Source organism: Poecile atricapillus, chromosome 18 (assembly GCF_030490865.1).
Source record: "Poecile atricapillus isolate bPoeAtr1 chromosome 18, bPoeAtr1.hap1, whole genome shotgun sequence".
NCBI lineage: Eukaryota > Metazoa > Chordata > Aves > Passeriformes > Paridae > Poecile > Poecile atricapillus.
Window position 1 is genome coordinate 9,888,976 of NC_081266.1, and position 13,910 is coordinate 9,902,885.

The 13,910-nt window shown below is 37.7% G+C and overlaps 1 protein-coding gene across 1 annotated transcript in view; it reads right to left on the bottom strand.

The window, feature by feature from the left end:
• LOC131586095 (1-phosphatidylinositol 4,5-bisphosphate phosphodiesterase zeta-1-like) overlaps positions 1–13,910 on the bottom strand; it is a 48,495-nt gene that overhangs the window by 4,818 nt on the left and 29,767 nt on the right. Inside the window, exons 10-12 of the mRNA XM_058852835.1 lie at positions 6,529–6,701; positions 3,501–3,633; positions 1,808–1,957 (exon numbers count right to left, since the gene is read on the bottom strand). Of these exons, the coding sequence (XP_058708818.1) occupies positions 1,808–1,957; positions 3,501–3,633; positions 6,529–6,701 (456 nt within the window). The remainder of the gene's footprint in view (positions 1–1,807; positions 1,958–3,500; positions 3,634–6,528; positions 6,702–13,910) is intronic.

The following is a 13,910-nucleotide window of genomic DNA, read 5'->3' on the forward strand; positions in this document are numbered from 1 at the left end:
ACTACATGGAAAATCAAATTCTGCTGCAGCTGGACAGCGAGCATTCCTCCCCAGTGGAGTCTACAGGTAGTTGGAGTCTGCTGCTGGGGAAAGGAAGGCAGTGTGGATATAGATTTGAATCCTTTCAAAAGAAAATGCAGAGGAGGGAGGAAATGGCACAACCTTGCCCCTCTGGCTGTCAAAGAAAATAAAAGATGTAAGCACTGCTCAGCTTTTGGAAGCAACTTGCCCTCAGGGAAACCTCAGGGATATGAATCCTAGGGACCTGGGGACAGTCCTGTAGTACAGATTTAAGCAATTGGAATGGTGAAGACTAAGACTGAAATCCATGCTCACTCTCCAGCATATTAGGCAGTTCTTGCCTTGTCTTCTGCTTGTTGTGACTCCCTCTGCAAGAACATTATTTTCCTATTTCACTGTTTAGAGAGTACTTGGGTACCTAAAGCAAAACCATCGTTCCAGACCTGCTTTCAGAGATCTCAATGTTAAGCATTGCAATGAATGTAATAAATTGTAATAAATTTTGAAATTATTTATCACTTTACCTCTTAGAAGCATTTTATTTATGGCCTCTGGGCATTCTGATAGCAAATTACTTTTTTTATATTGTGTTAAGTGGGGATTGGGGCAATTTGTTTGGCATCATTTATAATTTTTGTACCTAGACTCACTCCCTAGAATTTTAATTATTGCACTGAAAATGTTTCCTCAGAAATCTACTGCTCTTACTTTTCCAAAATATGAATCCCTCATTTGTAACCAAAATTATAAAGACATTAAGCCTCACTGAAAATTTGTATCTAAAAAAGCCTCAATCAATAATTTTGCAAGTGCTTGTAAGCAGCAGTGCCTGATATTTGAATTTGTCTCAGATATTGTGAATTGTTAGGTTGAGTGTTCTTTCATTATCCTGAAGTATACAAATAAAAGGAAACGAAAAGGTTATCAGTGTAAAAATTCATGTTGTAGAAAAACAACTGAGCTCTAAGAGTAATGTCATTTTTCTTGTATAACTCCTCAGCCTCAACTAAGAATCACAAGCAGCTTTATGACTTCCAAACATGAGGGAAAAAAAATGCACCATTTCAAATCCTGTTAAGCTTAATAAAAAAGGTGTGGTGCCTGTTGCCAGCTCCAGTGTTTTGCCTTGCCGTCTTTATTCACTAATAAAAGCTGTTTGTTTTGTCAGAAATGGCTTTGGAAAGCCAGTGTAGTAAACAGCCATTTTACATAAGCCTTTCTCCTTGGCCTATTGGCTTCTGTGTCTGCTCTTTATGAGCAGCCTTTTCATTACAAAAGTTCCAGGAACTCTACTGGCTTAACAAAAGAAACTCCAGCAAGAAAAATACCATGAATATTTTGCCCTATTTTTAACCATTGTTCTCCACTCTGAAAAGTTGCAGATAGGTTACCTGAGGGGGTTTTGGTGGTTGATTTTGTTTTAATTTGGTATTGGGTTTTGAACTTATCTAAGTGCACAAAACCACTGTCTTCATAGCAGCTCTGACTAGTCTCACTTCTTGCAATGAATTAAAATACCACCTGAGCAGTTTCCATCTAGAATGGAACACTGCAGTGGGAATAATCACCTGCCATTAATATTGTTCTGATTTCAACATCACGGATTTGCATTCAGAGAATATGTTTATTTCAAACATAGAGAGTGCCATTTATTCATTTTGTTACAAAATCGTGTTCTAGAAAATAAAGGTGGTGCTGAAGTCTCTCAATGCTACAGTAACAAAAAAAGCCTGGAATGTTGCAGATTTTTTTGAGCTGTTATAAGTGGTTGACATAAAAATATTACCTGTATTCAGGCTCATCACAGGTAAAGTGTACTGGCCAAGGAATTCGTTGTTACACACAGAAATCTCATTCTGCACGCAGAAGCGTATCATTGCCAGTTCTGGAACTTGGATGTTAAAAGAGAATGTTTCATTCCATTTAGGGCTCAAAGCTAATTAAAGGAGAAAAGAAACAGGATTAAAATATGATTTCTTTTTTTTCTACTCTATAACTAAGCTGCTATCACTAGTCTGAACTGGTAAAGAGTTTCTTTTACCCTAGGTATCTGTGCCCATTTAAACAAATAACTAAACTCCCACTGACTGTAGTGGGGCAAAAGCCTAAGATAGTTGGTGTCATCCCTTAAAAGAGAGAAAAATGAGACAAGGATAGTCAGGTTAAGAACTTCTGCTCAGCTTAAATTTTCCTATAGCCATACCAGTTTCATGCTTTTGTCAAAGTTTCTCCTTTCACAGTGTTGGAAATGAATAAATTCAGGTAGTAAAACGTTCACTTGACTAGAAATACAAAAAGAGAATGTGGAACAGGAGGGGTTTGCCTGGTCTTTAGCAATGTTCATACAGGGAAAAGAAATTCAGGGGCTGATTTAAAACAGCAGCTATCTATAAAAAAGAAAAAGGAAGCATAGAAGACAGAGGCACAGACAAAATGAGATCACAGAAAGCTTGTAGTCTGAGACATCAAGAAGATCTGTATTATAAAGATAAGGGAGTGCTCACAGACAGCTACAAAGAGTACACACTTCACCTGTCAAGCAATTAAGGGATTACTCCTACCAGAGACTTCAAATGAGACGAGTGATGAAGTTACAGCAATTTCTTAAGAAAACCTCGTCATTAAGTTAAGTGGTTAAGGCTGGGATAGGGTTAACTTTCTTCATGCCAACCCCTATGGTGCTGCATTTTGGATTTTTGACTCAAACAGCACTGATTACACCCCAGTGTTTGAGCTATTGCTGAACAGGGCTTCCACAGTGTCGAGATTTCTGTCTTTCTCACTGCAGAGCAGCCTCCCCATCCCAGTGAGGGGGCTGGGGGTACCCAGGAAGTTGGGAGGAGGCACAAGTGGTACAGCTGACCCCAGCTGGCCAAGGGGATGTTCCTTACAAATGGTGTCATGCTCACAGCTGGGGGGAAGGAGGAAGGGAGGGCATTCAGAATTGCAGTGTCTGTCTTCCCAAGTAACCTCAGAGCTCCAAAATGAAGCCTTGTTTCCCTGGGAATGGCTCTACACCTGCCTGCCCATGGGAAGTGGTGAATGAATTCCTTATTTTGCTTTGCTTGTGTGGGCAGCTTTTGCTTTATCTATCAAACTGTCTTCTTCTCTACCCGAGGGTTTTCTCATTTTGGCCTTTCCAGCCCTCTTCCCATCCAACTAGAGGACAACAAGCAAGCAGCTCTTTGGAGCTGAGCTGCTGTCCAGGATGAGCCCACAGCAGTGTGAAAAAAAATAAATTCCACCTTCCTTTAGAAAGGGGGAGTGCTCCCAGCTGTGTGTTTGTGCTTCCTTAATCTACCAGTCTAGAAAAATGGCACACACAGCATGAACTTCTGCTACAGATTTTGTGCCAGGAAATCCTAGTCTAGAGAGAAATAATTGCATTTTCTATAACTCCTTGGGATGCAAAGTTGGTGTTTCCTTATAAAATGTTGTTGTGCTTTGTTCACAGCCTAGAGAAGCAGACTGATGCTCACCATTGCTTCTTACAATACTAGAGTTCTTTCTTGCTTCATCCTCTGGTACACCATGGATTTCTATCTGTACCATGGGGTTAGCTTTGTTGCTCCTTGACGTGCTGCTGCGTGGTAACTGATGGCCACTGATGAGCTGGAAAATTAAAGTTATATTGAAATAACTGTAAGAATGAACTAATTCACCACAGCCATATAGTCACCATAATAGAAATAGCTTTCAAAAGAAATTACTTTAAGTATATGCCAGTCATAAACTGGTGTAATAAACACAGTGGAATCAAGAATATGGTGCTTCCTATCTAATTTACTTATATATATATATATACTTTTTTAGAAACATTGTGGTTTAGGAGCATGTTTTAACTAGATCAGATTGGTCTGAGCCCAGTCCAAACTGACCTTGAATGGTTAGAGGGATGGGATACACATAACCTCTCTGGGCTGCCTGTGCCAGTGTTTCACCACCCTCTTTATAAATAAATAAATATAGAGATAAATAAATAACTGAAATAATATTTTAAACAATAATTTTCAGGTTTTTTTATTCAATAGCTATACATAAAAATTATATATTGCTACTGTACAAAATAATCCTATTGGAATCAGCCTACAGTGATTTTTACACTTTCTGCTATCGAGCTCATGAATTCCAATCTGTGTGGAGAGGATCAGCATCAAGACCCACCGTGACATCAGCATTGTGCTACAGGGTATGTAGCAGACTGCCTCACCTGTGCCTCATCTCTTGCACAGTGTTCCTTAGTATTAGACAAAAACTCTTCATTCAGTGAGCTTCCTGATGTGTTTTGACCAAAATTTCCAAAAACAGGAAATTTTGTCTCAGACTGCCCTGTAATCTGGCACCCAGACTAAGACAGGATTTATGAAAGTCACAACTTTGTCTGCTTTTTATCTATATTTCAGGGTAGCTAGGAAAGAGTCAACATCTGTGCAGTAATCAGCCTTTTAGGAATTAGTATATAACATGTATTGAGAGAGATATACAAGCCTGAAAGTCCAGGTGAAAGATATGACTCCCAATCCTGGTCTCAGGCCTAAGCATCATAAGAGATTCTTATTCCCCTGTCAACCACCCCAAAAATCAAAACCCACAAATCCCACACTTTGCTTTGATATTTTCCAGTGCTTGTAGCACCTTGCCCCAAGAGAAGTTCTAGCCTGAAATACTGAAGAGCAGTGGCTTGGCAAACACTGATGCTCTTTCTTCCTAAGGAATAGCTGCTGCCTTCACCAGGAATCTTTGCAATCACTGATGGGCTGCCCACTAAGGACATGGGAGATTCCTTGCCATGTCCTGAGGGCCATTGCCAAGGCCTGCATGACCCACTGCTAGACCTAGCCTAAGCCTCCCCTGGCATGGGAAAAGAGTGAGTTCTTTCAAGCACACCGTGACCCAAAGCCATAAATCAAATCAATTTTTGAGATCCAAGGTGAAGCAGAGATACAGAGTGATGTATAAATTTAGGAAGCACCTTGAACATCCCTATTTCTGCTTCAAAGGCTCTATGCCTCTTGATGGGAATTGTGGCACATTAGGTTGAGGATAAGGAATTCAGTAAAATCAGGCCCTATGTGATTTTTCTATTCTTCATTCGTTCATTCATTCATTCATTCAGAGAGATTTGCCCTTTAGATGTTTTCTATCTTTGCTTTCTGTTGTCATTTCTGCATTCATCTGGTTAGTAACTTTTTCAGCAGAAGCTGCTTTTCCTTTGACTCCTGCTCCAAATTGCTTTTGTCTTCAACCACAATTTCCTGGTTTTTGCTGCTGGCTATGAATGGGGCTCTCTGTGCCCTTCATTCCCTCAGCCAGTGGGATGCCATTGCCTCTCTGCAGCCCGCACTATCCAGCCTGAAGTCTCAGTCTAAAGTCCTCAATCTTAAACACAGCCTTTCTCTTCTCCAGCTCCTTCCAAACTCAGACACTTCCTCTGCATTGACAATGGTTTTGTCTGTCTCCTGCATTACAATTCAGGGTTTCTCCTCATCCTAATTCCAGCTTCATACAAATTAGGGCTAAAATAAGTGATGTATTTGCCTGGCTGCCTGAAATCATCCAGCAATGTCTATTCACAATTGGTATGCTCACTGTCAGGACACTAGAATGTTCTTGATTAGGTGCGTGCATTATGTAAGTATTTTATAATTGTCACTAACTATTGTTTTATCTCCGCTATTTATTACTCTGAAAGAAACAAAATAGCAATTACACACTAATTATATGCTAATTAAATAGCATTTATGCAAGTGGTATTCTGTGTAATCAGAAATATTACCTTTTCATTGGGAAAAGGGACTTTTCTAATTAGTGAACAATTATAACAAATCTACTTGACCTCAAAATAAAGGCCTTATCTAATCATTTATTTGTAAATGGCATGCATTTCAAGTATTTTTGGGAAGTAAATCACATTATAATTTGGGAGAAGTAGAAATAATTCAAAGACTTATTAATTCATCCCTCCTTTCACCCTTATTTATACCATTTAAGGATTATAAATAGTCTTTTATATATGCATAGAAAGATAATGAGACTTAAAAGAAGCATAAAGCTTCCTATCTTATCTTTAAAAATTTCCATTTGTCAATTAACATTATAATAGTACACGTGGTATTACTGATAGTGAAAGAAATAACACCCAAAGTGCACATTTGAATTCTGTGTTTTCAGTTCAGCTTCCACATGCACAATTGTCTGGCCCCTTTTTCAGCTACATTATTTATATTTATTTGTACAGCATCCTTAAAAATCATGTATTTTTACAGTCTCCTGGAGGCTCTGAACCCCTACATATTTTTAGCAAGCATAAGTGAAATACAGATGGGAAAGCACCCAAGCAGCAGTTGATACTCTGTGAGAGTTTTACCATCTTGTTGAAAACATTAGTTCCCAACAAACAGGAATAGGAATAAAATGGGGAAAAAAATTAGATAATAATTGCATCTGAAATACATAAAATTTGCTTTCCCATTTTCATGGAACAAAACAACACTTCAGTCATCTTACCCTTATTGACAGAGACATTGGTTTGCTGTATCCTCCCACATTTCGGGGTGTAAATGTGGTATTGCGATCCCTCAAGAATACAGGTTTCAGCACATAGCCACAACCACCATTGTCCAGGAATTTTCCATCTTGCAATTCCATTTGTGTTCCCGGTGTTTGGAAGTTTAAGGCCACTGTAAAATTATATCAGTATTGATTTTAGTGAATTAGATTTGATAACATTTTATAAAAAAAAGTTAAAAAAAATTTCAAATGAGCTTAAGATATCTACATCTTTCAATTCATATGTAGGATCCTGTTATTTCCCTTAAATTAAGTGATACTCAATAACGAATTATTTGTGCACAAAAACAGTACACTCTTTAGAACTGCACCCTCTTTTAAGAACTAATCTATAGATCTTTTTTACATTGCTATACCTCTCTTCCCTTTTCTTTCTAAATTAGACCTTGGAGAATATGAAATAAGAGATCCTTCTCTCTGCAAGAACTGAATTCACATCCTAGTTTCTCTACAGCAGCAAGACCCTGCACTCCAAACCTGCTATCAAAGATCTGGTGCAGAAGTCAAAACCTCAGGATTGTATCTAACCTTAGTTATGGTGCAGAATTCATCACAAAAACATCTCACCCAGAAGATTAAGAAGCTTTAGTTTAGTTAGAATACTCAGTGAAAATACATATAAATTTATAGAACTAGAAGCAATTTTAAAAGTGTTCTTAAATTTATGTGAGCACACACTCTCTTGGAGCTTAATCCTCAAGTACTGGTGATTATTCTAAGAATACACCTGACAGATTTTTTCCTTTCCTTGGCAGTTCAAAACATTTTCAGTTTGCTGCAGCACCAATAATAAAATATCACACTTCTCATCAACAGGATATTGTAATTCATGAGATAAAGCCAACATTGAAATAGACCTGTTTAATGAAATTTCCCCCTATTCCAGTGCAATGGAGCTTCTTGTCACATTCCAAATAGAAAATGCAGAAGTCAAATCAGCAATGAATTATGACATTATGAACCCATGACATGTGTTAAACAGAGAATGATAAGAAGTCATTTACTTAAAAGGATGGTTTGGTAGGAATGAAAAAAGAAGACTTTAAGCAGTTCAAGTGACTCATAATAATTCATAAAGAGGACCTTATTACATTTTCCTGGGAGATAATATGAATGCATTGAATGAACATTTGACATAATGCAAAAATCCTTATTGCAAGTGGAAAACACACAAAATTGTTTTCACTGCAAAAATTACTCGTTCCTTCACTGCTTTGATGATCATTTTAAAATATTCTGAAGCAAACAACACAAATAGGAATGAAGCAGCTGGTACAATGGACCTGATATTTATAATATGATATATAAACACATGTTTTTGGTGGGGTTACTTCTGAAGAGCTCTGGTTCCATAGCCTCAAAACCAATGAATGGGTGGAATACATGAAGTGCTCCCAGAGTGCATCATCTGTTTAATCTGAAAGAAATCCCATCTGTGCTAGCTAAAATTGCTCTGCATCATGAACCAACATGCAGCAAGTAGGAATAACTGGAAACCTTGTCTAGAAAAACCTCAAACAAAACAAAAAAAGCCTCCAAAACAAAACACAACATGCACTCCTGCTTTGATCTAAGTGTTAATGTAAAGACATGATTTTATGTTAATATACACAGGAATTTTGTTTTACCTTTAACAACAGAAACCAAACTTCAGAGTGTTCATATTGCCCATTGCCCACCATTGCCTTTTTTAAACAGGGTTGGTATTTTCTTGGTATGGTTTTGGCAGCGGTTCAAAATTTTCTCTTTATGACTCAACCCATCATCCAGAAACAGCCCCAAATTTGGTGCTATATGATGCTTGTATATTTTAATGCACTGAATCAAGCTGTGCAGAGGATGCTACAGGAGCTGCAACCCTGTGGCCCCTGGAAGTCTGAACTACAGATAAGCCAGGATCTCTCACTCCTCAGGTGAGTCCTAGGCCACACTTTCAGGATACGTGGGTTTAAAAGTGCAACTGAAATTAGGCACATCGAACAGTCAGCTTCAAATAGCAGCTTCCACATGATGAACCAAATTACATGATTGCACATAATGAGACTATTGCTAAATTTACCAAGCTTTATAGGCGACTAAGCAGGAAAATCTGATGTAACAACAGCAACAAGCAAACGAGAATACTTTATATTTTATCACATTAGGAAAATTACTTTTGCAACACAAGTGAAGGGCAATGTTATTATGGGTTGATATCTCTAAACATCAGCACTGTGTTTTCACTTAATTTAATTTGACCTTAAGAACAAGTTAAAAAACGCATGGAACAGTAGTTTTAATTTACTTACTGGTTTCTTTGTATTGCAAGTTTTAAGGTGATTAAGCAAATGTGAGATTTTGTGTCATATTCTCTGAGATGCAAACCTCTACTAAAACTGTTTACAGGGCTCATAGCTGCTTGGAGCCTCCCAGGGCACTACTTTATGGTGCATTGATGTACAATTTTTCTTTTTAAACAGGTGCAGTATAGCCCTAACACTTCTTGAGAAATGGCAAGGATCATAAACTAAAAGCTATGCCCAGCAGCTTGGGCTGAGCAATATCTTTCTGCAAACAATCCTGAACTTCTACCCAGTGTTTCATTTTAGCTTTGGTGAATTCAAGAGCAGAACTGTTCAATAATATTCTTTGTACTTTTGTTTTATGAAACAGTATAAATTTAATGCATGTATGAAGAGAGATTTAAACTGACAGTTTATTTTGGAAAGAAACCCAAATGAGCTTGCAATGAAACCATCTGAGCAGTACATAATCTTAATGCATGGTTTTCATGGGGAAGTAAAGGCATCTGAAGTTGAACACGGTGTACATTAAATTTTCTCCTCAGTCCTTTCATTAAGCACCAGAAGAATTTTAATATTGACATCAAAATCAAAGCAGCACAGCAAAACATGGGCTTGGGGAACAACCTGAGCAAAGCAATTCTTCACTGTGATTCCTGCACCTAAAACAGATTTAACTATTCCTAGAACCATGAGGCTAAATCCCCTTCAGATCAGAGTATTGAATACTCAAATCATCTTGCAAAGTACCAAAGCTGCCATGGCAGTCCCAGTAAGCCCCAGGTGTAAATAACTTCATATGGCAAATTGAGGTTAGGAAATAGACTAGCTCCAAAAAATGAGCCAATCCATAATACACAGAAGGATATTATTTTTGACCCCAAACCTCTGTATCACAAGCAGTTAACTGAAGTCAGTTCCACCACTAATTGCAGAACTAAAGACACTCTAAATATTCATACACAGCACCTTCTATAGGTGCCACCATTCAAGACATAATTGATTTGTGGACTAAAAGCAAAAGCTTTGTAAAACCAAAATGAGAATTGTGACTGTGATTTGAAGGCATTGAGGAAAACTGCACATCTTTTGATCCTGCCTCTCATTAATATTCCCAGTGGGACTTTTAAATTGTAATTTTTTATTTTTTGTTCTTTGCTTGCTGGTTCTATCAGCTACATCACAACCATAAGGTTTAATGCATTTTCCCATTTAAATGGGAAGATTTTAAAATAGATAAGGACACATTTGTCACCATTTTTTCTTGAAATGGGTTACTTAATTGCATTTTATGCCATTTAAAAATGCATCTCAAAATGTATCAATTTTATGCCCTTTCAAAAAAACTCATATTCAGAAAGCACTCACAGTGCCAATGTTCCTATCCCCATGGTTTACCTCACTCATTTGAATCTAAAGAGATGTAATAGATCACACTTTTATCAGCCTTCTTGTCTTGCTCTCAGCTCTTTCCAGTTGTCTGTGCTCTTAAAGTGGGCCACTCACAATGAATGCAACGAAAATCTGTGCCTCAGATATCCCAAATCTGAGCTGAATTCCACCCAGCCTGGGAAATGCTATTGCAAACAGGAGCGTATCCTAATGCTCTGGAATGTTGCCATTGCTTATGAGATGATCAATGTGATTGGATTTGAAGCCACTGCTTTCATTCCACACCAGCACTCCAAGCTGGGCACAGACTGTCTAGGCTTTCTTCTCACATGCAGGTCACAGCTGCACTCAATCCTTCACTGCCCAAATTTACAGAAATATTTCAGAAGTCCAGGAAAGATGGAGCGAGACTATTTACAGGGGCATAACAGGACAGGGGGGAAGAGCTTCAAAGTGAAAGAGAATAAACCCGTGAAGAGGTGAGACCCCACACAAACTTTATGAGCAAGGACTTTGGTCTACTAGACCAAAAATAAAGAAAAAAAACCTCTTTTTTTTCTACCAGAAAAAAAATAAAATATATAATGATTGATTTTCCTACAACACTGAGCAAGCTTATATGGACAATATACATTTTGGCATAAAAAGTATCACCTCTCTTCCTGGCAAAAAAAAAAAAATCAGTAAAACTGTATTTTTTCTCTTCCCTAACAGACTCCAAATTATATTAATCTTAATGATAACTTCTGGCTTTATTTTTCACCTACACATTTTGAAATGGTTGTTTTCACTCTACAGAAGCTTGATTTATGGCTTACAACGTGAGGGATTCTGCCGTAGGAAGAGGGACTGCTCCTCTGAGAGCTGAATAAATGCATAACTGCATGACATAACATCCTTAAAATGTGCAGTCAGTCTTTTTTGTATGGTCTTTGGGCCAGTTTAATACTGTGGCTCTAAAGACACTGTCATTAGAAATGTGAAGAATCCAGTCACACAGTTCATAACTGCTGACATTGCTCCTACTTCATTACAAGTGGTCCTACTGGAAAAGAGATGTCAGGTGATTAAGAGTCCTCCATTGTCCAAGTAAATCTGCAAAGGGTTTAAGTAGAGATCCTCTCTTGTGAGATTCTCATGGGAAAAGTACCTAAAGCATTTCTGATAAATTATCAGATCTGAAAATCTAAATTGATTTTTGCTGTCTAATTAATGTGTCAGTCTGAAAGTCACACTTCAGTGTAAGTCTGAGTATTTTTGGTTGTCATTTGACCAATTTTACACCTGAAATGTTTCCAAAATAATTTTTAAAATTTACTTAACTTGTGATTCTTGGCAGAAAAGTGAATATTATCAGCTTCCCTCTCCTGTTTTAGTCTGGAGTCACTGACAAGTTTTAGAACAAGATCAGCAACTACTTCAGAAACAATTGTGTTCCTGCAATTTTTTCCCATCTTCCTTTAAAATTTATTAGACTTCACATAAATTATTTACTATTCTATTGGTTGTCTGCAGTGAAGACAGCTGGAAAAACTGATAAAATGGAATTTCAGTGTTTCTTTGCTTTACAGTGAAATTCCAGTATCTATGACACACACCAAAAACTGCCTAAAAAGAAGCAGAATAGCCCAAGAGCTTTTTCATAAACCTGGCAGTAGAAGCATTTCTGCAGAAGAGACATAAAACCTTCATTCAAAACCACTCCCAGCATTTGGAGCCATTCCAAAGGAAAGTTGAGTGCATTTGGAGAGCTTCAGATGTTGAATCATATTATCCCACCTATCTTGCAGGTGTCTACACCTGAATTAGCTGTACCACTTCACTCTTTGTGAAGACTAAATCAGTGAAATTCAAGGGAAAACATTAAAAAAAAAATTAGTCCTCTAGGTTTCACTTCCTAAGGAGGCATTTCTGGACTATTAAAACCAGTAGAAGAGAGCAATAATATAGTTATTGACACAGAACCCAAGCAGGGTCGGGTTTGAGTCATTTTAATTTCCACAGGTGAGGCATACCAAGATCAAAATTAGTTGGTTTCTTTTCCCTTGGTTGCTTCAGAGGTTAAAATCAGAACTAGTTAGAGAGCTCCTTATCACTCCTCTTTTCATGCATCATTTTTTACCATATTTTGTCATATTATTGCACACAAGACTGAACCACAAAACAGATGTGACAAAATTGCCAAGCTGCATTTCAGTGTCACAGTCCAAAATAAAACCTACAGAAAGTAAAAAACCCATCATACAAGTACAACTTTCACAGCAGCATATAAATTTATGCACACCCCAAAAAGCACATATGAGATATTCTGAAATAAAATTCTCTACCTACAACACCATGGTTTTCTCCTGTAAGTTATGGCATGTTTTGGTCATTCCTGCAGAGTGCTTTGGTACATGTAGAACATTTCCAAATGCCACATTCAAAAGGTTATTTAAGTCTTTTTTTATGATTTTCACCAAGGCTTTCTTTCATTTTGGATTTTTGTTGTTTTTTTCAGTCTATATAAAACAACTGATATCAGTTTATTTAAATAAATGTCCTGAATTTTATTTCCCTGCATAAATCTTTCCATTTCATTTTATTTCCTAAATAAAAAGGAGACATGGATACATCAAACCAGTTCTTTCCAGTGCCTCACTGCAGTTGTATGCAGGAGGCATACTAATTTTCACAGACTATGAAAAGTGAGGGTTTTTCTCCATAAGACCTCTTTTTTCCCAAAACCTCCTGTTCTTGTGAGTCTCAATTTTCAGAGAATGGACAGGGAGTACACAGTGATATCCAAAAGCTATTTTGTGGAAACTCTGTACTTTTTACTGAGCTTTTTAACTTGCCTTCCTCTGGAAATTAGGTTTACACAATTACATGTCTTGTCCTCAGCCCCAAAAAGTCTTGAGCCTGTTGGACCATTTCATCCTGCTTTAGCTGAGTGCCAGGCTGCTCCAAGTTAATATGTTCCAAGCAATTCAGAGAAAATTGCTGGCAAGGTACAGAAGAAAGCACTGTTTTGAGTCAATCACTAAGGGAAGTGAAGGAGTAACTCAGTTCTCATAATTACAAGATGCAGAGGCCTGGAAGGCAGTGTTATGTGTAGGTTTGAACAAAACCTAATATATTTTCTTTGCCCAGCCAGAAAGGTTATGGATGTTAAAGGAATGTAAGCTTGCAGGTGTGGGGAGGAGAAGGGAGTTAAGAAGGGGAATAGGTGGCAAAGAGAAATCCAAGAGTCCTTTGAAGAGTTTCAGGGAATTGCAAAAGGGATCTAGAGGATTCACTTCTGTGCATGGGGTGTAAAGCACAAAGGCAGGCAGACAGGAGGGGTGTGTGAATTATACAGACATGGGACAGATATAAAAATCAAAAGTCTGTGTTAAATCAGTGAAAGGACATCAGCAGAAGATTCACTGAGATACCCTCACTTTGGGAGTTGCATTGTGAAGAGCTGCTATATTTCTGCCAAACAGCTATCTAAAGCAGATTAGGGAATAAATAGATCTAACATAGCTTGGAAATAATGTATGTGGAGAATTGTTTTTAATCAGCCTATTCCCATGTGAAAAATAGAGGGGTTTTTAAGTGAAGATGCAAATGAAGTGACCAAGAGGGCAAATCTAACCACTTCCTGCAGATTTTTAATTCTTC